This window comes from Micrasema longulum, unplaced genomic scaffold (genome assembly GCF_059751315.1).
Source record: "Micrasema longulum isolate JH-2025_06_02 unplaced genomic scaffold, ASM5975131v1 h1tg001888l, whole genome shotgun sequence".
NCBI classification, from domain to species: Eukaryota; Metazoa; Arthropoda; class Insecta; order Trichoptera; family Brachycentridae; genus Micrasema; species Micrasema longulum.
The window spans coordinates 95,728-121,042 of NW_028279062.1; the positions used below are offsets into that span (position 1 = coordinate 95,728).

Sequence of the window (25,315 nt, forward strand, 5' to 3'; positions counted from 1 at the left end):
ACTTCTCTCCCTGCGGATTCCTGACCACGGCGAATCGGACACTTCGACCCGAAGAGGCCCTTCCGAAGACATCTCCGGCCTTGGCGAGACGCGACCGGGTCGCCTAGCCTCCGCTGCCGCACAACCGGCGGACCGGGCCAAACCACAACTGAGATTGCAAGGAGGGCTTCTCCCTACTAAAACATGTCAAATATTCGGCCACGCAACAGTTCACCGACACGGTGACAAATGATTGTATCAAAGAAATGAAACCTGGTATGAGAGGGAAAAATTAAATAAAGAACATGAATATTAAAGATAATTTTTAATAAAGCGTTACATAAAATTGTGACAACATTAAACAAACATAGAGGGTTACGTTGCGGCGCGTGAGTTTCAACGTAACGCGATTCGACTGGCGTAGCATGAGACTGAATTCATATCAAATATTTTCATTATCACAGTAAATTCACCTAATCGCATTTATGAGTGAAAACGCTCAGTCTATTAGAAAAATAGTGTAATTATATTACGTGTTCCTGTCAGAGCGTGTGGCCGCTGCGCGTCGTGTCCCAGGCAAATTATATCATTGAGTCATAGTTTACGGAGACTGAAGCGTGAGACTGGTCGTCTCGGGTAGAGCGTTTGGCGGCCACGCGCAATGTCCCGGGTTCGATAAGATCGACAAATTACAACAGAGATGAGAACGGAATAATGTCGACATTCACTATTCTGCCCACATTCGGACACCCATATTTCTTCCATTCTGTGTGATGACTTTTACGAAGTTAAAAAGCGGAAACCTTAATGGATGCGGATGGATTCACCCCACTGTTTTACCTCGCCTAAATACCGGGCGACGCCCCTAAATATTAAAGTAAGACATGCGGTCACTTAAACAAGCCACAAGAACGTTCTTCATCTCTGTGGTAATATGTCAAATAATTCAAAAGTCGTATAAGACTGGAACTTGAAGCGTGAGACTGATCACCTTAGCTCGTTGGTCAGAGCGTTTGGCCACCGTGGTAAGCCTCAGCTTTGCGGAAAAAAAAACACCGCGATTGACGGAGATTACCGACCCAGCGCCCTATGCACAAAAGGACACAGAAAATATTTAAAAAAAAAAATATTAAGACATTACTATCATTATTGAATGGTAAAACTATTACCTAGGTAGAAAAAATTATGAAGATGAATTAAAACCAAAAAAAATAAATAAAAAAAAATTAGAAGCTAATTAATACATTAGTCCGCGTCCGGGCGGATGAAAAATACAGTCGTGTGAGAAATAGAATAAAAAAAAATAATTCAAGTAGCGGTCGGCGCGTTTGTCCACCATTCCCGAGCTCGATTCCCGGCAGGGCAGCAGTGAAATATTGATTCTAAAGGTCGTTTGAAGCGTAAGACTGAGCACCTAGCCTGCTGCGGCCGACGATCGAGTTACGCTGCATTCGCAAACCAGCGCCCTAAGAAGCATCGAGTGCAGATAAGGTCATGATGAAGATAATCATGTGCAGTCAAATCTCGTTTTTACCTCCCTCGATTTTACATTTTCTCGCTGTTTACACCGAAATGTTCAGTGCCCATTTTACTTCATACATTCTCATACAAATATTCCTCCCAATTAATGTTTTCACACTTTTCATCACCCCGGTTTTACGCTTAAAACTTTTCGGAATTCATTTGATGTGTCAAAAAAACGAATGAGAATGTAGAATAAAAACAGGTAAACAAGTAACAAAGGATAAATTATTGTCTTAACGTAAATTCAAAGCAGGTGGAGTGTAATTGACCTTTTTGTTTAAGTGTCTTCCTTTAGGGTTAGTCTTAGTTTTCATTGGGACAAAAACGTCATATTGACTTGTACAAATCATTATAAGCAGTTGACAAACGTTTAGAAGCAATCAAGTTTTAATATCATCAAATTGCGATGTTTAAAACACAACAATATTTAAAGTTTTAAAAAAAGATGGTTTTAAAAGTTGTCATAAAAGTGTGAAACAATTTTGCAGCGATCTATATGACAGTTGTTTTATAAATGCCATAGAAAAAAAACAATACTGTCTAAATAAAATTTCCCAACATTTAGGGAAAAAAATAATGTACGTTATTTTACGCAAATTCAAAATTTTGTTATTTTTTATTTACGCGTGGAAAGATTTTAACACGCTGTTTTCAAATCAAATAAAAAAACAGATTACATAATACTGTTTTTTTAAAAATACAAAATCTGAAAATATTTTTAGCGAAATTATTGAAAAGAGTAAAAAAAAATTAACAATCCCCAATTGCCACCATTTTTGCAACTCTTCTGGAAGAATGAGTGGCAAATCAATTTGAATTGGAGGATTTTCACACGACTTTTTGCCGACCTACTGTATTCTTCATCAGCCCGGATGCGAAGATCCGAGCGGAGCCGAATGACTATGATGAAGACGGCGACGGCGCGACGCGGTGTCGACTATCCCATGGGCGGGCGACCCATCCCGCGCCCGGGCATCTGCGGAGGAGCGCCCCCCTCCGCCTTGACATTCTTCACGGTCTCATCCACGGACAGAATCTGGAAACAGACACATCATTTATTCATCTATTCAACGGTGTTTCGAGTATGTCCGGATATATATATATATATATATATAGTTGGATAATTTATAAAGCGCCATTTTTGTGAAAATCACCTCAAGGGCGCTGTACAATTAATAAATATCCCAGTACGTCTTGCAGCTACAGAGCGCATGGACGGTTGGGATTCTAGTTCCTCGTTTTCAATTAAGATCAATCAAAAATTATAATAGATAGGAGCTAGATTACAGGACGTCTTGCAGCTACAGAGCGTATAGACAGTTAGAAATTTAGCCCCCATTTACACATTTTAAAAATTGACAAATAAATTTAGTGTATTACAAAATAATAATAATATGAATAGTAAAAAGGAGTAAGATTACAACACGCCTTGCTGCTACTAAGCGCATAGACGATTGGAATTCTAGACCCCGTTTACAAAATTAAGGTATTTTAAAGTTGATATATTAAAGCTAGATAACCAATCATCGTGCAGCTACAAAGCGCATGGATGAGAGGAATTCCAGCAAAGTTAAAACAATATCAATAAATCTGCATGGATGTTTGCAGACTGGCTGGATGTCCTCCCTCGGGATTTAAATTTTTCGTGACAGAGGGAAAACATTTTCAAGAAGGGAATATGGAAGTCTATGCATCTACAGGGCTTATGACCTGTCATTGGCTGGTTGTCACTGTGTAACATTCACCATTCTACCCATATTTGAACATGTATATACCTTCAATTCTTTCATCTGTCGATGTTTGTGAAGTTAAAGAGCTGAAACCTTTATTTATGCGGGTGAGATTCATCTAATTGAATTATTTCACCTACATACTAGGCAACGCTTGAAAACCTTATTTTTTTCAATTAGAATATTTCTTCATAGACAGGGTGGATTTATCAACATTATTTAAGTGTGAAATAATTTAATTAGATGAATCTCACCCGCATAAATAAAAGTTTCAGCTCTTTCACTTCACAAACAAGAATTTAAGGAATATATTAAGACATATAGTTATTGAAAGACAAACCCTAACAATACATCGCATACAAATAATATAATCACTAGATCCTCAACACAAAGACAACTTAAACAAATACAAACTAATACCACTTTCGGACTAGGAGATTTTGAGTATTATGCTATTAAAATCTGTAACCTACTTCCACTGTCCATTGAAACAATTAGTAATAAGAAAATGTTCAAAAAGGCTATAAAAAAAAATGAATAGTGGAGCTGGGTAGAAGTAAAATGGATTGTCTCATTCGCCCAAACCAATATTGAATCAACTGCTCCACAAATGTATAGCTTATGTTATGTTTTTGTTCTTTCATAGTGCGTTTTGTAATATAAATAATATAGATGTACATAAATTAATTATAAACATAAATACGTAGTGTTTAAAACTGTCTGAACATTTTGTTAATTATCTCTGTTTATTAAGTTAGTCTTCTTTGTTTATTCTCAAATGGAAAAATATTTTTAAAAAAAAGTATATTGTTAAGTGTCCTCGGCACGGGTAAACCCCAGTGAGGTCACATTATTTTTATTATTAATCATAGTTTATAATGGAAAAAATATGAATTAAAAAAAATACAAATATAGATGTTTAAATATAGGCAGAATGATGAATATTACAAAGCGTGTAAAGTGGCCACTTAGACCAGCCAATGACAGGTCGTAAGCCCTGTAGGTGCCCCTTCTTTATTCACATTTAAGTAAAGATTGAAAAGTCACTATCTAAATATTTAAATTGTTCCTTTATCCTTCTTATTTCCTTCTCATCCCCTCTCCTCTCTTCATAGTTAATTTTTAATTCTTTAATTAATCTGTTTTTAATTTTTGTATAAAATTGTAAGATTCAATATGTCCATGTATTTATAATTTTCTCAAACTGAACGGTTTGGGTAGGTAGGAAGAAATTGCCTTAAGGCAATATGCCCGCCCTTATATGTGGCAAATAAATAAATAATAAAATGCCTAGACTTCTATATTGCCTTCTGTAAAATGTTCTTCATCTCTGTTGTGATATGTCAATATGTTTATATTGTCGGGGGGACGTTTGTAGATCTAGATCGCCTCTTTTAACCGGTTCAAGGAAGAACTCGCACCGGCAAAGGGCGTCTGCCTATAACGAATAATAACAAAGGGGCGATCTTACCAGACAGGCGGCTTCGCAGGCCGACGTTAGGACGTTGAGTTTGATGGCCACCGGCTCCCAGACGCACTCCTTCATGTTGTCCGATATGTCTTCGCGCTCGATGTCCACTCCGAACCACTCGCCGCCTGGAAACAGAAATATATAATTATGATGGAATCTTTAGCACGGTTTTACGTCGAAATTTTTTCATGACTCATTCGATCCGTCAAAAGACGAGCCGCGCGCCGCCGCGCGAATGGAGAATAAAATCGAGGTAAATAAAAAAAATGCGTAAATTATTGTCTCAAACTAAATTCAAAGTAGGTGCAGTGTAATTGACCATTTTGTTGAAGTGTCTAATTTTGACATTTTACTAAATAGTGGCATGCACGAGTTAACAATACGACAAAGACGGGTCATCGAAGAATTTAGGCCATAGTCTGTTCTTTGCTGATCGATGAACAGTACTTCATTGTTTCTCAATCTACGAGTCGGAATATTGAATTTTACTTGTCCCAGTAATGATGGAACATCGATTATACCATTTAGTATGCCGAACATATATATGGAGTCAGTATTAGTTCTACGTTTTTGTAGACTAGAAATATTGAACATTGACTCTATTTCAGCATAAGAATAATTATCTCTCTCTAGTCCGAGCATCCACGCTATTTTTCGAAGCGAGCGATGTTGGACTGATTCAATGTGATTAATGCGATTGACATAGAATGGAGACCAGACCACTATTCTAGGAGGCATATTCTAGAAGAGGGCGAACAGTCGAGCAATAAAGAGTTTTGATTGTACGGACATTAGTAAAATCAGAGGATATTCTGCTAATGAAGCCGAGTAATTTCAGTGATTTATTGACTGTATTATCTATATGCTCGTTGTATGTCAGTTTATAGTCCAAAACAACTCCTAAATCTCTGATGGACGTGACTACATCAATTTTGGAGTTTTCTAATAGGTACTCGAAGTAATGGATCTCTTATTCCCAAGGATATTACTAATAAAAATATATACTTAATAATATATTATATATAATTATACTTAATAAAAATATATTTAAAAAAATATACACTATACTATGAAGAGAGGAGAGGGGATAGGAAGGAGAGAAGAAAGATAAAGGAACAATTTAAATATTTAGATAGTGACATTTCAATCTTTACTTAAATGTAAATAAAGAAGGGGCATCTACAGGGCTTACGACCTGTCATTGGCTGGTTTAAGTGGCCACTTTACACCCTGCAACATTCACCATGTTGCCCATGTTTGAACATCCACATCTCTTCAATTCTCCCATTTGCACGATTGCGAGAACACTCACCGGGCTGGTGGTGGCGCTGGCGCAGCTTGTTGAGCGTGTTGGTGGCGTCCAGGCCGGCGTTGTCGCACAGCTGGCGCGGCACGGCCTCCAGCGCGCGCGCCGCGGCCGCCAGCACGAGCTGCCGCTTGCCGGCCACCGAGCGGGACTCCTCGCGCAGGCACTTGGACAGCTCCATCTCGATGGCGCCCCCCCCTGGGGAAATCAAATTAAATAATTAAATTAAAACATGATTCTAGACTCTCTCAAATTGACTAAATTGCAAGAACGATGAACGTCGACGATCCTACGACTTTTTATAAAACAATAAAACCCCCGATCTACTGAAGTTGATTTTGTTCTATGTACCACTAAGGTTATGCAAAACATCGACAATAATTTACTATCAAAATTCTCGAACGCTAGCTCAAAATAATTCACCTATTTTTAGATAGAACGATAGAAGAAAAATTATAGACCTTTTAAATTTATTCAAAATTGTAAATTCAATATGGGATTGCCCTGAACTGTTATCTCTCATCAACCTCAGGGTGCCCGGAAGAATGACTAGACAGGTGCCACCGTTTTGTAGCAACAATTCACGGACAGTGTATACTTGTAATGCCGTGTTAAACAGACTTCGTGAACTCGGAAATAGTTATTCCCACGTATCTGATATATTTAGTGTAGGGAATTGTTCCTATAGAACGAACCTTTTGAATTTTTTCAAAGATGGTGAATGGTAATCATATTTATTTATTAATGCATTTCATAATATACACAGTTTTTTGTTCACTTTGCCCAGCTGTATGAAACAGTACTTATGATTTTCTTGTTGTTTAACTGTAGAATTTTTAGGTTAATTTTTTAAATAAAAATCTTGGGTATAAGGAAAATTACGTTTTCAAAAAAAAAAAAAAAAATATTAAGACAAATATGTTAGCATTATAAATGTTTGTAAAAGGCAGTTTTGCCGTTTATGTTAATAAAATAAATAAATAAAATTAAATTAAAATTACAGAATACCGGGAATGAATATGCATTATATTTTGATTATAATTATGGATAACTTATATAGCGCCATTTTCGTAATATAATACCTCAAGGGCGCTTTACAAAGTGATTATATAAAGATATAAATTTAATTTTAACTTTTTAATTAAAGAAAAATAATGTATTTTGTCACCACGCTAAGGATTTATTCAAATGATTTAGAGAACAAGTGGGTTTTAAGTTTCTTCCGAAGCATCACTTCACTCTCACAGCCTCGCGCCTCTGCTGGGAGAGCTTTTCATGCCGCAGGGCCGGCGACCGCAGATGCGCGTTCGCCGAATTCAGTGCGCTGTTTGCGTAGAGGTATAATGACTTTTCCTTTCGACGTAGATGCAGCTGATCTAAGCGTGAGACGTCCGTCAGCTAGTTCATCTGGAATGCAGAGTTCCCTTGGATATTCTGGAGCAGAGTTGTGCAGTGACTTATGCATGAGCCGACAGAGTTTGTATTCCACCCTCTGTGGAAAACGTAGCCAGTGTGTAGCGTACCCCAAGTAGCAGTGGCGAACGGTGATTTTATTTACAGGTAAGCTATAAAAAAATATCATATATTTGTACCTACATAGGAGGTGCATAATATAATGTGTGTAATATATACTATGAATTGATATTTTTCTGTGGTTCTGTGTGATACAACAACTCTCATCCATGAAATCAACTCAAACGACGTAACTTTGTGATAGATTATATTATATAGATATATTATCCATTACTTTAATATATAATTCATTAAAATATAATTAATACCACCATGAATTCAGTCGATAATGCGGGGAATGACTGTGCAGTTACTCACCGGCGACGACGGAGTCGTTCTGGATGGCCCGGCGCACGATCATGATGGCGTCGTGCAGCGAGCGCTCCGTCTCCTCCAGGAACTGCTCGGCGCCCCCGCGCAGGATGATGGTGCACGTGCGCGCGCCCGGGCAGCCTGCCGACGAGACACACAGACAAACCCTTAATTACTATTCATTTTATGTTCGAGAATCTTTTTTAACTTACTGCGATGCTACTTGTGAAAACCTGTAATTGGCTCTTTTGTTATTTGTTTTGTTATATAAATATGAGATAAATATAGCTGTTGGTTATCCAAGTAAATAAAATAAAATAAAAATAAAACCCAATCAGTAAATCAGATGGTCATCGAAATTCCATATCCCCACAATGGCGCGTGGGGCACTGGATTGATGCACCGATCGCGGCGTATCTTGATCATTTTTGTTGAAGGTAAGATGATCAGTCTTACGCTTCAGGTGCCAGTGAAATATTCTAGTGAAAACAACATTTTAAATAGATATTTCATGTTGAGACCAGGGATGTCGGGAATCGAACCCGAGACTTCATGTATGGTAGGCAAATACGCTGACCACTTAACCATGAGGAGTTAATTAAATTAATCGGGTTGTGGTACTGTGGTTAGTGTCTAGGACTCACGGACCAAAGGTCGTTGTTATTAATAAAGTTTCTTTAACTTCATAAAAATTAACGAATGGAAGAGTTGAGGAAATGTGGACGCTTGAACAAAGGCAGAATGTGAATGTGCAGTTTTCACATAAACCAGCCAATGACGGGTCATAAGTCCTGTAAATGCCTAGACTTCCATATTTCCTTCTCTCAAATGTCCTACATCTCTGTGGTAATACGTGACCTGAATTGAGTATAAATAAAACACACGCAATATTATTTATGCTCAATTCAGGTCAAATAAAATATGTTGAATGTTCAACACAGGTCACATAAAATATGTTGAATGTTCAACACAGGTCACATAAAATATGTTGAATACTCAACACAGGTCACATAAAATATGTTGAATGTTCAACACAGGTCACATAAAATATGTTGAATACTCAACACAGGTCACATAAAATATGTTGAATGTTCAACACAGGTCACATAAAATATGTTGAATGTTCAACACAGGTCACATAAAATATGTTGAATACTCAACACAGGTCACATAAAATATGTTGAATGTTCAACACAGGTCACATAAAATATGTTGAATACTCAACACAGGTCACATAAAATATGTTGAATGTTCAACACAGGTCACATAAAATATGTTGAATGTTCAACACAGGTCACATAAAATATGTTGAATGTTCAACACAGGTCACATAAAATATGTTGAATACTCAACACAGGTCACATAAAATATGTTGAATACTCAACACAGGTCACATAAAATATGTTGAATGTTCAACACAGGTCACATAAAATATGTTGAATACTCAACACAGGTCACATAAAATATGTTGAATACTCAACACAGGTCACATAAAATATGTTGAATGTTCAACACAGGTCACATAAAATATGTTGAATGTTCAACACAGGTCACATAAAATATGTTGAATACTCAACACAGGTCACATAAAATATGTTGAATGTTCAACACAGGTCACATAAAATATGTCGAATGTTCAACACAGGTCACATAAAATATGTTGAATGTTCAACACAGGTCACATAAAATATGTTGAATACTCAACACAGGTCACATAAAATATGTTGAATACTCAACACAGGTCACATAAAATATGTTGAATGTTCAACACAGGTCACATAAAATATGTTGAATACTCAACACAGGTCACATAAAATATGTTGAATGTTCAACACAGGTCACATAAAATATGTTGAATGTTCAACACAGGTCACATAAAATATGTTGAATGCTCGCACAGGTCACATAAAATATGTTGAATAATCAACACAGGTCACATAAAATATGTTGAATAATCAACACAGGTCACATAAAATATGTTGAATGTTCAACACAGGTCACAAAATATGTTGAATGTTCAAATCATGTACAATATGATTGATGCTAACACAAGTCACATACAATATTGCGGGATAATGTAGTAACTACCCCACAATATGATAAATGCTCAACACAGGTCCACGTACAGTATGATGAATGCTTAACACGGGACGGAGCCAGGTTTACCTGTGAAGACGTTGAAGCGATCGGCGCCAACCTGCCTCTCGAGGAAGGCGGCCGCCGCGCCGAGCGCGTCCTGGCGCAGGTCGCGCGTGCTGGACACCACGGCCCCCCCGCACGCGCGATGCGTGCGCCGCATGTCCTCGTCCGTCACGCGCCCCGCGCAGAACATGTCCCTACCGACACGTACAGTCAACATAAGACAGAAATACATACTCCAGAATGGCCATTCTCAAACAGTGACATATTTTTTTAGTGTATAGAAAAAAAATGCTCGTGTAAACGACGGTTTACTATGATCTATTGGGTAAAACGCTACAAAGCCATATATGGAAGACAGGATATAACAAAATAATTACATTTATTTTTCATCATAGCGTTGAGTTGATTTTTTTAATTATTTTTTTTATGGCATAAAAAACAAACATTACTTTTGACCCAAGATTAAAAAACAAAAATTATAAAATATTAAACTACAAAGTAGATACTAACCTTCTAAATAAAATACAAATAAATGCGGGATTGAGAACACTCAGACATCGGGAAATATTTAAACTGCCTTTGTTTTCAAATAATGCCACATACCACACACCTATGGCCCGCATGTGTCGGGAAAATAATATATACTGCCGAAACAATAAAATTGTCATTTTTCATGATACTCTCTCAGCTTTTGCGAATAATCTCTTAGGAATAAATCTTATTCAATAAGTACACACGTAAAACTTATTTTTTATTGCATTGTATCCTGTGTAAACAAAAATATTAAAAAATCTGTATTACAACTTAACGTATAAATCTATTTTGTGTAATTCTATAATTGAAGATATATATGCATGTTAAATTATTTCGACGAATGCTTTAAATTGTATGTTTTCTAGTATGTATCTTTGTTGAATTACCTAATAAAATAAAATAAAATAAAATACATTCAGCAGAAGTTTAAAAATCAAATAAAATAATAAAATATTTTAAATTACAGTTAAACCCCGTTTTACGCAGAAATGTGTAGGTCCCATTTTTTCCATAAATTTTCACGAAAATATTCCCCCAATTGACATTTTTTTTACATTTTCATACCTCAGTTTTACGTCAATTTTTTTTCAAAACTCTTCGATCTGTCAAAAGACAACGAGCCATTAACGAGAATTAGTGCCAATCAATTTTGGAGTACGGTATAATCGGTTGGGGTGGTGCGAGTGACACAGTTTTAAATAGTGTATTGGTTGCACAAACATCCATCATTAAAATAATACTCAGAGTCCCGATACGGACATCTACTGAAGAAATATTCCATAAATCGCAACTTATGACACCGAAACAATTATACGCTAAAACAATACTCACTTATAGATTCAAAAACTACTCTTACTCAAATGAAAGACATAACCCCTACAATACATCACATACAAATAATATAATCACTAGATCCTCAACACATAAACAACTTAAACAAATACAAACTAATACCACTTTCGGACAAAGGGATTTTGAGTATTATTCAATTAAAATCTATAACCTACTTCCACTGTCTATTAAAGCAATTAGTAATGAGAAAATGTTTAAAAAGGCTATAAAAAAATGGATAGTGGAGCTAGGTAGAAGTAAAATGGATTGTCTCATTCGCCCATACCAATGCTGAATCAACTGCTCCACAACTGTATGGCTTATGTTGGGTTTTTGTTGTTTTCATTTTGTGTTTTGTAATATAAATAATATAGATGTATATAAATACCTTGTTTTTAAAACTGTCTGAATATTTGTTAATTATGTTTGTTTTGTTTTTTAAGTGAGTCTTCTTTGTTTATTCTCAAATGTAATAAAAAAAAAACTAAATTGTTAAGTGTCCTCGGCACGGGAAACCCCAGTGAGGTCACATTATTTTTATTATTAATTATAGTTTGTAAGCGAAAAATATGAATAAATAAATAAATAAAATAAATCGAGGTAAATAAAAAAATTCGTAAATTGTCTCAAACTAAATTCAAAGTGGGTGCAGTGTAATTGGGCATTTTGTTTAAGTGTCCAATTTTGACATTTTACTAAATAGTGACGTGCGGTTGACGCACGTTTAGGAAGAAAGTCTTTACATCAATAAATTACGATGCAGAAAGTTTAATAATTTGGTTATAGAAATATTATTTGAAATTATTAACATAGTGGCGGCGGACTTCAAAAATATTAATACCATCAAAACTCTTTATTGCTCACTAGCTCCACCCCATCTAGAATACGCTTCTCCTATTTGGTCTCCATTCTACAGGACTCACGTTGACCATGTCGAGTCTGTCCAACACCGTTTCCTAAGAAAAGTGGCATGGCCGTTCGGATTACAAAGGGGTAATTATTCCTATTTTGAAATAGAGCAATCTCTCAATCTGTCTTCATCGGAGAGACGTAGAACTGAGATGGACCTTATATGCATTTTCAAAATACTTAATGCTTTAAGTGATGTCCCATCTCTGTTACAATCAATTTCTTTTCATGTTCCCAACCGTGTCACCAGAAGTCAAAATCTGCTATTTATAAAATCTTCTAAGAGCAACTTTGGTTTTTATGCCCCAATGTCCAGAATGTGTAGATTAGTCAATTCATCACACGACTTGGAATTTTTTTGGATAGATCTTCCGGCTTTTCGTAGATCTCTTCGCGACTAAACAGTGTGGGATGAAGTTGGATTGGCATGGTTTATCTCAAAGTTTTAAGTCTTTCGTTTTTTTAAATATATTGTATACAATTATTGTTTTGCCCTTGTTTGTCTTTGCTAAATAGTTTTATGTTCTTTTTGTTCAGTTTCTTGCATTTATGTTACTTCATGTAACTGTTGTAATTGGCTTAGGCCGTATATATAATAAAATAAAAAAATAATTTGGAAAGAAGATTGTTTAAACAGTTATCATAAAAGTGTGAAACAGTTTTGCCGCGATGTAAATGACAGATGAAATTTTGTGGTGCCATACTAAAAAAAGTGATACCATATTAATAAAATTTTCCGATATTTAGGGAAAAATTGTTGTATGCATGTAATGCAAAATTCAAATTTTTATTTTCGCGTTTTTAAGGTTGAGTACCTAACCCTCTAGGAATTTTAAAATTTTTCTATAACTAACTAACTAACTAACCATCACGCCATTTCCCCAGAGGGGTAGGCAGAGAGGATAGAACGCCACACCACTCTGTCCTGGCACACTTCCTTTGCTTCCTTCACATTCATACATCTTCTCATGTCGATTATTCCGACTTTCACATGACCACTTTCAAGAATTTGTTGTACTTGATCATGCCATGTCTTTCTCGGCCTTCCTCGACTTCTACAACCGGACACATTCGCATCATAAATCTTTTTAGCCGTTCTTTCATCATTCATTCGCTCCACATGACCGAACCATCGCAAAAGACCTTTCTTAATTTTGTCGATGATGCTTAACTCAGCCTTGCACTCTGCTCTAATTTCGACATTAGGGCACCTATCATACATTGTTTTTCCGCACATTCGCCTGAGGGATCGCATTTCAACAGCATTCAGTCTACTTTCGTCCCTTTTTTTCCAACTCCATGCTTCGCTTCCATTTTTTCTATAATATATAATTTAAGGTTTTTTTTGTAAATAAAATCATTTATGTTTTATACAGGTTTGTGATATAATATCTAAAGAACAATATTATCAAATCTATAAAGAAAATCATGCTGACAAACCACAACCAAAGGTTTACAATTATTTGTTTTATTCACCGCTCGTACGCATTTGGCTCGAGCGAACGATAGAACGAAACGAACTGGAGACATGAAAGACACGAAAGATACGGAGACACTAATGATGCGGAGATATGATAACCTCAATGAGCAAAAGACACATAGGTTCAATTGAACTACTTAAAAGATACGGTCACTTTGGTGATGCAGATCAAGTGACTCGTATCCTCTCGGCGACAGGGTCTTACCCACGTCTAGTATGAAGTCCTTGAGTTATTGTTATCGGGGAAATTGCCGGATCCATGAGGCTTACCTGTCGGCGAAGTACTGGGTGGCCACGTCCCCGATGGGCAGCTTGCTCAGGACCACGACGGCCCCCGACTCGTGGATCTGGCGCAGCTTCTCGTACAGGATGCTCCACTCCGCGTCCACTACCTTCTGGTACTCGGACACGTTCTCGACGCGGACCTGCCCCGACAACAGACTCGTCAATAAGAGGATTCGCGATTTCGCACGTGAGCGATGAAAAAAAAAATCGTTTTCTCTGCCGATTGGCGCAGATGGGAGATCAGATTGGGGTTATACCTGAAACAGGTAGAGAAATTTGTGTGCCTGGAAAGTATGTTTACTATAGTCCTTAAAATATAGCTCGATTAGAATGACAGTTGTCAGCAAATGTGAGGACATAACTTTGTAGTAACGTCTAAGGAGTGATTTATATTGACACAGGAAAAATCATTCATATCTGGCATGTTCATTTATTTTTTGAATACAATGCTTGACATATAAATCAGCATAAACGTATAAAATCAGATTTAAAAACTAAAAACCTAATTATTAACAACATTTTTATATAAGGTTATATCGATTTAATTCGTTTTTTCCTTCAACACGAAACTCTGTTTCCGAAAATTGATATAAAACGCAAAAACGAGCCTATTATAGTGCGCTTAAGACAATTATTCACCAAAAAATAAGACTTTAAATTTATTTCAACAGAGAGGGAAAAAGTTTTCGAGAAGGGAATATGGAAGTCTAGGCATTTACAGGCTCATGACCCGTCATTGGCTGGTTCAAGTGGCCACTTTACACACCGTGTAACATTCACAGTCTGCCCATGTTTGAACATCCACATTTCCTCAACTCTTCCATCTGTTGACTTTATGTGGATGTTCAAACATGGGCAGAATGGTGAATGTTACACAGTGTGTAAAGTGGCCACTTAAACCAGCCAATGACAGGTCATAAGCCCTGTAAATGCCTAGACTTCCACATTCCCTTCTCAAAAAATTTTCCCTCTCTGTTGAAATAAATTTAGATTTATTTGAGTTTTATTTTAGTTTTAAAGCTGATTTTATATATTTAGGTTGATTTATATGTCAAGCATTGTATTAAAAAAATCAATTAACATTCCAGATACTAATGATTTTTAGTGCGTTAATATAAATCACTCCTTAGACGTCACTACAAAATAATGTCGTCACTATTGCTGACAACTGTCATTCTAAACAAGCTATATTTTAAGGACTATAAATGTAAAAAAAATAATTTAAAAGACTTTTATTTCATTAAAAACATTTGAGTCCAAGAACGGACGCAGCAGCCTTCTATAATGAGCGTTTTGTGGGCCCGGCTTGGACACGAGCCTCGGCCCACGAGACGCCTCATCTTCGCACCTGCGCTGTCCCGGAAGGCCGTCGAGGAGGCCTTTATAATCAGTACGCACGGTTCACGGGGCACGGGGCTTACCTCGGCGTTGTCCCGCTCGGCCTTCAGCTCCAGCTCGATGTTGAGGAGGGCGATCTTGCAGTCGGTGTAACTCTTGGGCTGCATCTCGAAGCCGGCATACGAGAACGTCTTCTTGAACGCCACACCTGTCCGATCGAAGCATTACAAAAAAAACATAGAACTAGATTAAACATAATTTTACTACAGCAATTTTTACAGTATTTTTTTATATATTTAATAAACGCCCAGAGGGCTCTTACACTTATCCGAGGTGCGTATACAATAAAACCCCTGTTTTACGTTTTTTAAGGGAGCAACAAAAACATTGTAAAACTGAGAAAAACTCAAAGCGAGAAAATTAAAAATGTATGGAAAAAATTTAATTTTATTAAAATATAATTATTGTTAAAGACTACTAAATATACTGAAGAAAAATTGTAAGAAGTGTCGTGATCGGGGATTATTCATATTTACCAATGATTTAACTAAAAATATTTTGTATTTTCTCAAGCAACACTACAATGTGTTATTTTTTATTGAATTTTTAAAAAAAATACACGTTCAAATCATTTTATGTGGGTACTTAACCTAAAAACACAAAAATAAAATTTTGAATTCTACGTGACCGAACCGTCTCGGAGACCCTTTCTTAATCTCATCAATTATACTCGACTCGGATTTACACTCTCGCCTGATTTCATCATTCGTAACCCTGTCATACATTATTGATTTCCCACACATTCGTCTGAGAGATCGCATTTCAACCGCGTTCTTCAATCCTTCCTCTGCCAGTTCCATGTTCCACTTCTATACATAAGCGCTGGGACTAAAACTCCGTTGTGCACTGCCAGTTTAGCTTCGATTGACATATTCTTATTAGCAATTACTGTGTTTAGTGCGCCGTTTATTTTGTTGCCCGCATTCACTCTCCTTTCAACATCTTTTTCTACTCTTCCATCTCTTGAAAACATGCTTCCCGGATACACAAATTCTTCTACTCGCTCGAGACATTCGTTGTTTACATTTATCATGCAGTCAGTAACCTCACTTCCCCTTTCAAATACCACCACTTTTGACTTACTTTCGTTCATCAACTCGCTCTTCGGGCATACATCATACCTTCTAGAGACTATTTGCTGCAAATCATCCTCGCTGCTTGCTAACAGAGCTGCATCGTCAGCATACAACAAGCAGCTTACTGAGAAATTATCAATTTTTGCTCCAATACCCATATTATATCTTCCATACAGTTGTCCATGTATAGATTAAACAACCATGGTTACATTACACATCCCAGTTTCACGCCTTAGAACGGTTGTTTTTAATATTTATTTATTTATTTATTTATTAACGGACATTGTCCATGTATACAATTTATAAGGTTTAAATATTACAATAAAAGAATAGTTTAAAACATTTAAAGAAAAAAGAAAGAAGCATTGACAAACATAAGGGACATCGAGACAAGATCTGGACTATTTATTTAGTGCTCGTTTAAATCCTTGTAAACTTCAACCAAAAAAGTCCAGGTGATCTTGTCTCGAGTTAACAATACGACAAAGGCGGGTCATTGGAGAATTTAGGCCATAGTTTGTTCTATGCTGATCGATGAACAGTACTTCGTTGTTTCTCAATCTACGAGTCGGAATATTGAATTTTACTTGTCCCAGTAATGATGGAACATCGATTATACCATTTAGTATGCCGAACATATATATGGAGTCAATATTAGTTCTACGTTTTTGTAGACTAGAAATATTTAACATTGACTCTATTTCAGCATAAGAATAATTATCAAGTCCTTAAAATAAAGCTTGATTAGAATAACAGTTGTCAGCAAAAGTGACGATATAACTTTGTAGTAACGTCTAACGTCAGCTTTAAAACTAAAATAAACCTAGTTATTATCGACGTTCTTACAAGGTTACGTCATTTTGCAAAAATGTTAGAGATGGGACCAATTGATCAATGCAAATCGATCAAATGAAAAAATTGAGAGTTGAGGAAATGTGGATGTTCAAACATAGACAGAATTGTGAATGCTACACAGTGTTTAAAGTGGCCACTTAAACCAACCTAGACTCTCATATCCCCTTCTTAAAAATGTTTTCTTTCTCTGTGGCGGCCCCCGTAGTGTAGTGGTCAAGACGCTTGACTCACACACGGAAGGTTCCGGGTTCAATTCCCGGTGAGAACACAAAAAAAATCTATGTGATTTTTCTCAAGCCTGGGTGTTCTGTGATGTTATTCACCGCTGTAATTGGGCTGCCGAGCCAGTTGTGGTTCAAAAAAAAATAAATGAAAAAATGAAATAAGAGTGATTTAAATATGAATAAAAAAAAAATTGTTTGTTGTTCATGAAAAAAAGTATTTTATGTCTTATTTTTTGGTGAATAATTGTCCTAAACACACTATATTAGGCTTCCTTTTGCGTTTCTATATCAATTTTTTTTATATCGATTTGATCGTCACATGGTCAGTGCTCAGTACTTCCCCACCACTAGTCACATTAGTTTGGCAGCTGTCATTTTAATCAAGTTGTATTTTAAGGACTATAGTAACATGTAGAAAACTTTGATTGGCATATAATTTTGGTTCATTGTATATTGTCAGCTACTTGTAAAAATTCCCTGTAAAATTGACATTAAATGCAAATTTTGAACACGTTAATAAAAAAATATTTTTCCTTAGTAGATTGAGAAATAAATTAAATAAAGATACTGCAGAACTAATTTACAAAACAATCATTCTTCCACATATAGATTACTGCTCAACAATATTATTTTTAGCAAACGAAGGAAATTTAAATAAACTAGAAATTTTACAAAATAAAGCGATGAGAATAGTTCTTAAGAAAAATAAATATAGCAATGTAAAAAAAATGAGAGCTGAACTAAAATGGTTATCATTAAGAAGGAGACTTAAATTTAATATGTTGATATTTATACATAAATTTTTTCACGATAAATTACCAAAATATTTTAAGGATAAAGTTGTCTTAAACAAAAATTGTCATGAATATGCTACTAGACAAAAGGATAAAATAAGACTACCATTATTGAAAAGAGCCGAGTCGCAAAATTGTTTGATGTATAAGGGTTTAAAAATGTATGATGAGATGCCTGAATGTCTGAAGAATGAAAAGTGTCTGAAAGAATTTAAAAATAAATGTATAAGTTACTGTAAGGAAATTTAAATATATATAGATGATGTAAATGTACATAATAGTTTATATTAGTTTTAATATAAGCTAACTTAAGAAATAAATAAAAAAAAAATAATAAAAGGTCCAGAAAGATGACAAAATGTGTGGAGAAAAATAAAACTCCAAAATTAGCCAAACATTTTTCCAACATGTAACTCAACTTAATTTTCAAGTGTTTTGTCTCGCGTTGTTTTTTTTATAAAAAATTCAATTGCAAATTTGAAAAGAAGATGGTCTCGACGACCGAGCGCTCACCGTTGACGAGGAAGGAGTCCTCGAGGGAGCCGCCCGGGACCTTCTTGATGCCGATCATGTCCAGCGGCAGGAGCCCGTCCAGGGACAGCACCGCGTCCACGGCCATGGCGGAGAAGAAGGCCTTCTGCTGGTTCACCAGCTTGCTGCTCAGGGCGGTGTTGGCGCACTTCTCCAGGACGCTCCTGGGGGGAGACGCAGAGAGCGATTGATACAAGTCACGGCAGAGGAGAGAAGAGACATCGAGAGTAGAGTATTTATTTATTTATTCGACAAAAACAAACGCAAATTAGGAAACCATACGATTTTGCCATTTTAAAACGAATGTTTTTTTAATCGGGCAATAATATAAAAACAAAAAACATAAATTAGATAAAAACAATATGTTTTACAGGTATTTCTGTAAAAAAATATACTTAAAAGTTTTATGTAACTAAAATATAATTACTTTTAGACCGGCAGATTATGCCATTTCAAATTTAGACTGAACTTAGGTATCTGGGATCTCAATAAAGACTTGGTATTGAACAAATTTTTTTTGTAATAATTTAAAGATAAAGATGCAGTTCACAACGGAGTTCTAGTTCCAACTCTAATGTATGGGAGCGAAGCAAGGAATTGGAAAAATAATGATGAAAATAGGTTGAATGCTGTCGAAATGCGATCCTTCAGGCGAATGTGTGGTAAAACCATGTATGATAGGTGCACAAATGTCGAGATCCGCCAAGTGTGTAAGGCTGAGACACGCATTATTGACAGAATCAAGAAAGGTGTGCTGCGTTGGTTCGGACATGTGGAGCGAATGGACAGCGAAAGAACGGCTAAAAGGATCTACGATGCGAATGTTGATGGATGCAGAAAACGAGGAAGACCGAGAATGACATGGCACGATCGAGTCGAGTGCTGTGATTTTCACAAAAATGGCACTATATAAATTATCCAAACATTATTATTATTATTAACAGCAAATGTAAGAATATTACCTTCAATACTCAGGTCGCAGAGAGAATTGATATATATTGAGAATAAAATAGGTCCCAGGACGCTACCGCCCTATTTTTATAAACCAATGTGCCTTTTGTCATATTATCTTTAAAAAAATATTTTTTTTCTGCGCAAATTATTTGCATTTTACATAAAAACATCTGCGTCCGCAAGGCGGAGAATGAGAATGGGCACCTGTCGGAGCAGTCGACCTTGACGGCCAGCTCGCGCAGGCGGCGCGTGGCGATCTGCGCGGCGTCCTGCAGCGCGCGCACCAGCACGCGCGGGTGCACGCCGTCCTCCACCAGCGGGCGCAGGCGCAGCAGCAGCTCCCCGGCCAGGAGCACCACCGTCGTGGTGCCGTCGCCCACCTGCGGAGAGCGGACAAATAAATATTTAAATACAAAATCCACTGGGAACTCGTTCAAATCTGTTTTGAGATGACACGGTCCAAGATTTGATGTATTTTTTATTTAAACATTAATTTAAGAATGTGTCATGGCAATATAGGTTGGGCCTTAAATTTGCCCATTGTTTTGCCGCGAACTGTGGCTAACTTAATACCCAACAGTCATAGAATGGTTTTCCTACGTTTGGGCTCCTCTATAGGTTGGCGCATTATTACTCTGAGATCTGAGAAGTAGCTTGTTACAAAAGTGAATAAATGCATGAGGAAATCCATAAACTAAAATGTCAACTAATGTTTCCTCATTATATCCGAGATCTGGCTGTTGCCGCGATCGTTATATATACATACAAATGTTCATCCTTCCTCGCGACATACCTCGGCGTCCTGGGACCTGGCGATGTCGACGAGGGTCCGCGCGGCCGGGTGCACGATGTCCAGCATCTTGAGTATGGTCGCGCCGTCGTTGGAGATGGTCGCCTTGCCGCCGCCGTCCACGATCAGCTTGTCCATGCCGCGGGGGCCGAGCGTCGTGCGCACCTGCGAGGACGACAAAAAAATTAAGCCACGACGCTGTTTTAGATGAAAATATTCTAATGAATCGTTAATTATTTGGTTTGGAGTAATTTGTGTACCTGGGAAGTATGTTCACTAGGGATGGAATGACTGAGAAAGATTATGAGAGGAGGGTGAGTGCCGGGAGCAGAGTAAACGGTGCACTCAAATCAACCTTGGCAAATAAACGTTTGTCGCAAGAGGCAAATTTGGCAGTTCACAACGGAGTCCCGGTCCCGTCCCCGATGTAAGGGAGCGAAGTGTGGAAAAACAGGGATGAAAGTAGGCTGAATGCTGTCGAAATGCGATCTCTCAGGCGAATGTGTGGTAAAACTATGTACGATAGATGCACAAATGTTGAGATCCATACATTACTTAAGGCTGAGACAAGCATTATCGACAAAATCAAGAAAGAAGCTCTGCGCTGGTTTGGACACGTAGAACGAATGGACAGCGAAAGAATGGCTAAGAATATTTGTAGTGCGAATGTTGATGGATGCAGAAATAGAGGAAGACTGAGAAAGACATGGCATGACCGAATCCAACAATTATTTGAAGATGAACATGTTAAAAGTCAGAATAATCGGCGAGTGCGCATGAGAAAATGTACGAATGTAGAGGAAGCGAGATCTGTATGCAAAGATAGAGTGATGTGGTTCTATCCTCTCTGCCTACCCTACAAATGTTTATCGCAGGAGGCTAAACTAGCAGTTCACAGCGGAGTTCTAGTTCCATCTCTAATGTATGGGAGCGAAGTATGGAATTGGAAAAATAATGATGAAAGTGGGTTGAATGCTGTCGAAATGCGATCCCTCAGGCGAATGTGTGGTAAAACGATGTATGATAGGTGCACAAATGTCGAGATCCGCAAAGTGTGTAAGGCTGAGACACGCATTATTGACGGAATCAAGAAAGAGGTGCTGCGTTGGTTTGGACATGTGGAGCGAATGGACAGCGAAAGAACGGCTAAAAGGATCTACGATGCAAATGTTGATGGATGCAGAAAACGAGGAAGACCGAGAAAGACATGGCACGATCGAGTCATGGCCATGTCAAAAGTGGGAATAATCGGCGTGCGTGCATGAGAAGATGTATGAGTGTAGAGGAAGCGAGGTCTGTATGCCAAGATAGAGTGTTATGGCGTTCTATCCTCTCTTGTTTGTTGTTGTTGTTGTTGTTATATTCCTACATAAGTACACCCCTCTGTTGGCGAGAAGACCGGAGTTTGACGTTTGCAAAAAGAATGCCATATTTGAATGCCAGGTAACCTCACAATAACTCGAGGGAGTTTTTTCACACAGTGTGTTGGAGGTTAAAAAAATACAAATCAAAGTGACAAATTTTCAAATACTTTACCGAATCCACGACCAGCTGGCAGGCATTAATATTGGAGAGCAGCTGAGGCTTGCCCTGCGATGAGTCCGTCCCCTCGCGCAGTACTACGATCTGCGGTTGCTGAAATTAAAACATCACAAGTGTCGTTATCACTCGAGCCGACACACAGTAGATACAACATATTTCGAGCTAATTACTTCAATCAACTATAGTCCTTAAAATGTAGCTCGATTAAAACTACAGCTGCCAAACTAATGTGACTAGTGGTGGGGAAATACTGATCACAGACCACGCACCGATCAAATTGATTTTATCAGTTTTTTCATGCAAACATGAAACTCAGTTTCCGAAAATTGATATTAAAACGCAAAAACAAGCCTATTATAGTGCGCTTAAGACAATTATTCACCAAAAAATAAGACATTTATACTTTTTTCATGAACAACATCAAATGAATTATTTTTTATTCGATCAATTTACATGGATCAATTTGTCCATCTCCAACGTTTTTGCAAAATGTCCTTAATAATTAGGTTTATTTTATGTTTAAATTTATTTCGAAGGAAATATGTAAGTCAAGGCATTTACAGGGCTTATGACCTGTCACTGGGTGGTTTAAGTGGCCACTTTACACACTGTGTAACATTCACCATTCTGCCCATGTTTAAACATCCACATTTCCTCAACTCTTCCATCTGTTGACTTTTGTGAAGTAAAAGAGCTGAAACCTTTATCACGCGGGTGAGATTCATCCGACTGAACCAAATCACCTACTAGGCAACGCCTGAAAACAATTTTCCAATTTTTATACTTCTTCTTTTACCGTGTAGCTATTTCAACAATGTTTGAGTATGTCCAAATGCTTGCAGACCTGGCTGGATTTCCTCCCCAGGGAGTGGACGTACATTTTCGCCATATATACTTGTTTTGCCATTTTTTCGTCGTCCATTCGTTCTACGTGACCGAACCATCTCAGAGACCCTTTCTTAATCTCATCAATTATACTTGTCTCAGATTTACACTCTCGCCTGATTTCATCATTTGTAACCCTGTCATACATTGATTGCCCACACATTCGTCTGAGAGATCGCATTTCAACCGCGTTCACTCGGCTTTCATCCTTCCTCTGCCAGTTCCATGTTTCACTTCCATACATGAGTGTCGGGACTAAAACTCCGTTGTGCACTGCCAGTTTAGCTTCGATTGACATATTTTTATTAGAAATTACTGTGCTTAGTGCTCCATTCATTTTGTTGCCCGCATTCACTCTCCTTTCAACATCTTTTTCTACACTTCCATCTCTTGAAAACATGCTTCCCAGATACACAAATTCTTCTACTTGCTCGAGACATTCGTTGTTTACATTTATTATGCAGTCAGTAACCTCACTATCCCTGATAACTCTATTTCAAAATAGGAATAATTACCCCTTTGTAATCCGAGCGACCATGCCACTTTTCTTAGAAAACGGTGTTGGACAGACTCGACATGGTCAATATGAGTCCTGTAGAATGGAGACCAAATAGGAGAAGCGTATTCTAGATGGGGTCGGACTAGTGAACAATAAAGAGCTTTGATGGTATTAATATTTTTTAAGTCCGTCGTCATTCTATAAACCGAGAAGTTGGAGAGATTTGTTTACAATATTATCAATGTGTTCACGATGGGAGAATTTACTATCTAAAGTAATGCCAAGATCCTTTATTGACGAAACCATTGAAAGGGGAGTATTTTATAGATTGTAGTTGAATTGTGTAGGTTTTTTTCGTCGCGAGAAAGATATTATTTTACGTTTGTCAACTTTAAGTTGAAGACAATTGATTAAAATAACAAGGAAAATTTGTCGAGAGATAATTTCGAATGCATTAAAACTTTACGCCTACATAAACATTGAAAGAGGTTATGTTCACTCGGTCAGGTGACAGAAGGTTCGAGAAAACACAATTTTAAAATGAAAAACGTAAAAACACGCGATTTTTTCTTCTCAGACGCCAATCGTAAGTGAAAAAATATTCTAAAACATCGTATCACTTCACAAATCGCTCGAATTTTTAAATCTTCGAAGAAATAACAAAAAAATCGTCGGCACCCATAATTATTTATAAACGTAATTATCTTGAAAATAATGCCATAACACGTCGTGGAAAATTCTAAATAACATAATGAATGTGAAATTATGCCGGTGATGCATAGGATGCCTACAATTTCAACAGATTACTTACCATTTTTAATATATTTTTTCAAACACCGCACAAGACACAAGAAAACACAAAATCCCACTGATGCGAAGTTATCTACAATTGCACAGTCGGCCTTTGACAGTTCCGCTGTCAGGCACAAAGCGCTAGTATCGCTCCACACTTCTTCTTCTTAGTTCTTTATTGGCTTTTTCACCTCCCAACTGGGTGTTCTAGCCAAAGTCGAGTTTCAGATTATACTTAGTTAAATATTTACACATGTTAGTATTTAATATTACATAAACTAAATTACAAATTAGTACCATCTACAGCTCCATATTTACATAAAATTTAAAATACATGTTTATTGGGTGAGGACTGGAGAGTAAGAATACGATTAGGGAATGGGACGTTGATATCGGAGATGTCGGATAAGAACTCAGGATAATAATCATTTATGGGACATCCAAAAAAACATAATTTAGACCTTCCTCCTCAAGCTGACATTCGCACATGGCAGAGTCCCGGGCGTGGATTATGAACAGGTGAGAACTATTCCAACAGTGTCTAATGCGCATTTTGCATATGGAAGATGTCTAAAATTTGTTAAGAATCACTTTGGAAAACCAAGGCTCTTTTGTTACCTTTGGTTTTAATTGGGAAAGATGTCTTCCCTTGGCTTGGGATGAGGTTACCCAATATGCTTGCCATGTGCGAAGTTGCTTCTCCTTTGTCATAACGAGGAGATCACCCAGTGGTAGGAAATTACTATAGGCAGGATCCCCGGAACGGACCGCCTCCTTTGCCAACTCGTTCACCTTTTCGTTACCGGGAATACCACAATGGCTAGGGATCCAAGACACAACAATGCTTTTATTGGATGTCTCTGATAAAGAATGAAGAAATCGAGTTTCCACACAAAGTTTGTCCTCGGGATAAGAGGATGGGGGATGGAGGTTTGATTTTTTTAAGACACTGAGAGAATC

At 37.2% G+C, this 25,315-nt stretch overlaps 1 protein-coding gene across 1 annotated transcript; it reads right to left on the reverse strand.

The window, feature by feature from the left end:
* Positions 1–291: 291 nt before the first annotated feature.
* On the reverse strand, positions 292–24,477 carry CCT7 (chaperonin containing TCP1 subunit 7). Its single transcript, XM_088238408.1, has 12 exons — positions 24,375–24,477; positions 22,174–22,272; positions 20,641–20,802; positions 20,052–20,227; positions 18,876–19,057; positions 15,437–15,561; positions 14,001–14,155; positions 10,001–10,170; positions 7,841–7,975; positions 6,017–6,208; positions 4,705–4,829; positions 292–2,539 (listed from the first exon to the last, which is right to left on the reverse strand). Exons 1-12 carry the CDS (start codon positions 24,375–24,377, stop codon positions 2,441–2,443), a joined length of 1,623 nt encoding a protein of 540 aa, XP_088094534.1. The 5' UTR covers positions 24,378–24,477; the 3' UTR covers positions 292–2,440.
* Between the last annotated feature and the right edge of the window lie 838 nt (positions 24,478–25,315).

Bases quoted from the DNA above. Each gene is read 5' to 3' on its own strand.
- CCT7 (XM_088238408.1), bottom strand. The intron at 20,803-22,173 runs GTAAAGTATTTG...TCGTCCTCGCAG, and splicing joins GCCAGCTGGTCGTGGATTCG to GTGCGCACGACGCTCGGCCC. The intron at 15,562-18,875 runs GTGAGCGCTCGG...TCGATCGGACAG, and splicing joins GGACTCCTTCCTCGTCAACG to GTGTGGCGTTCAAGAAGACG.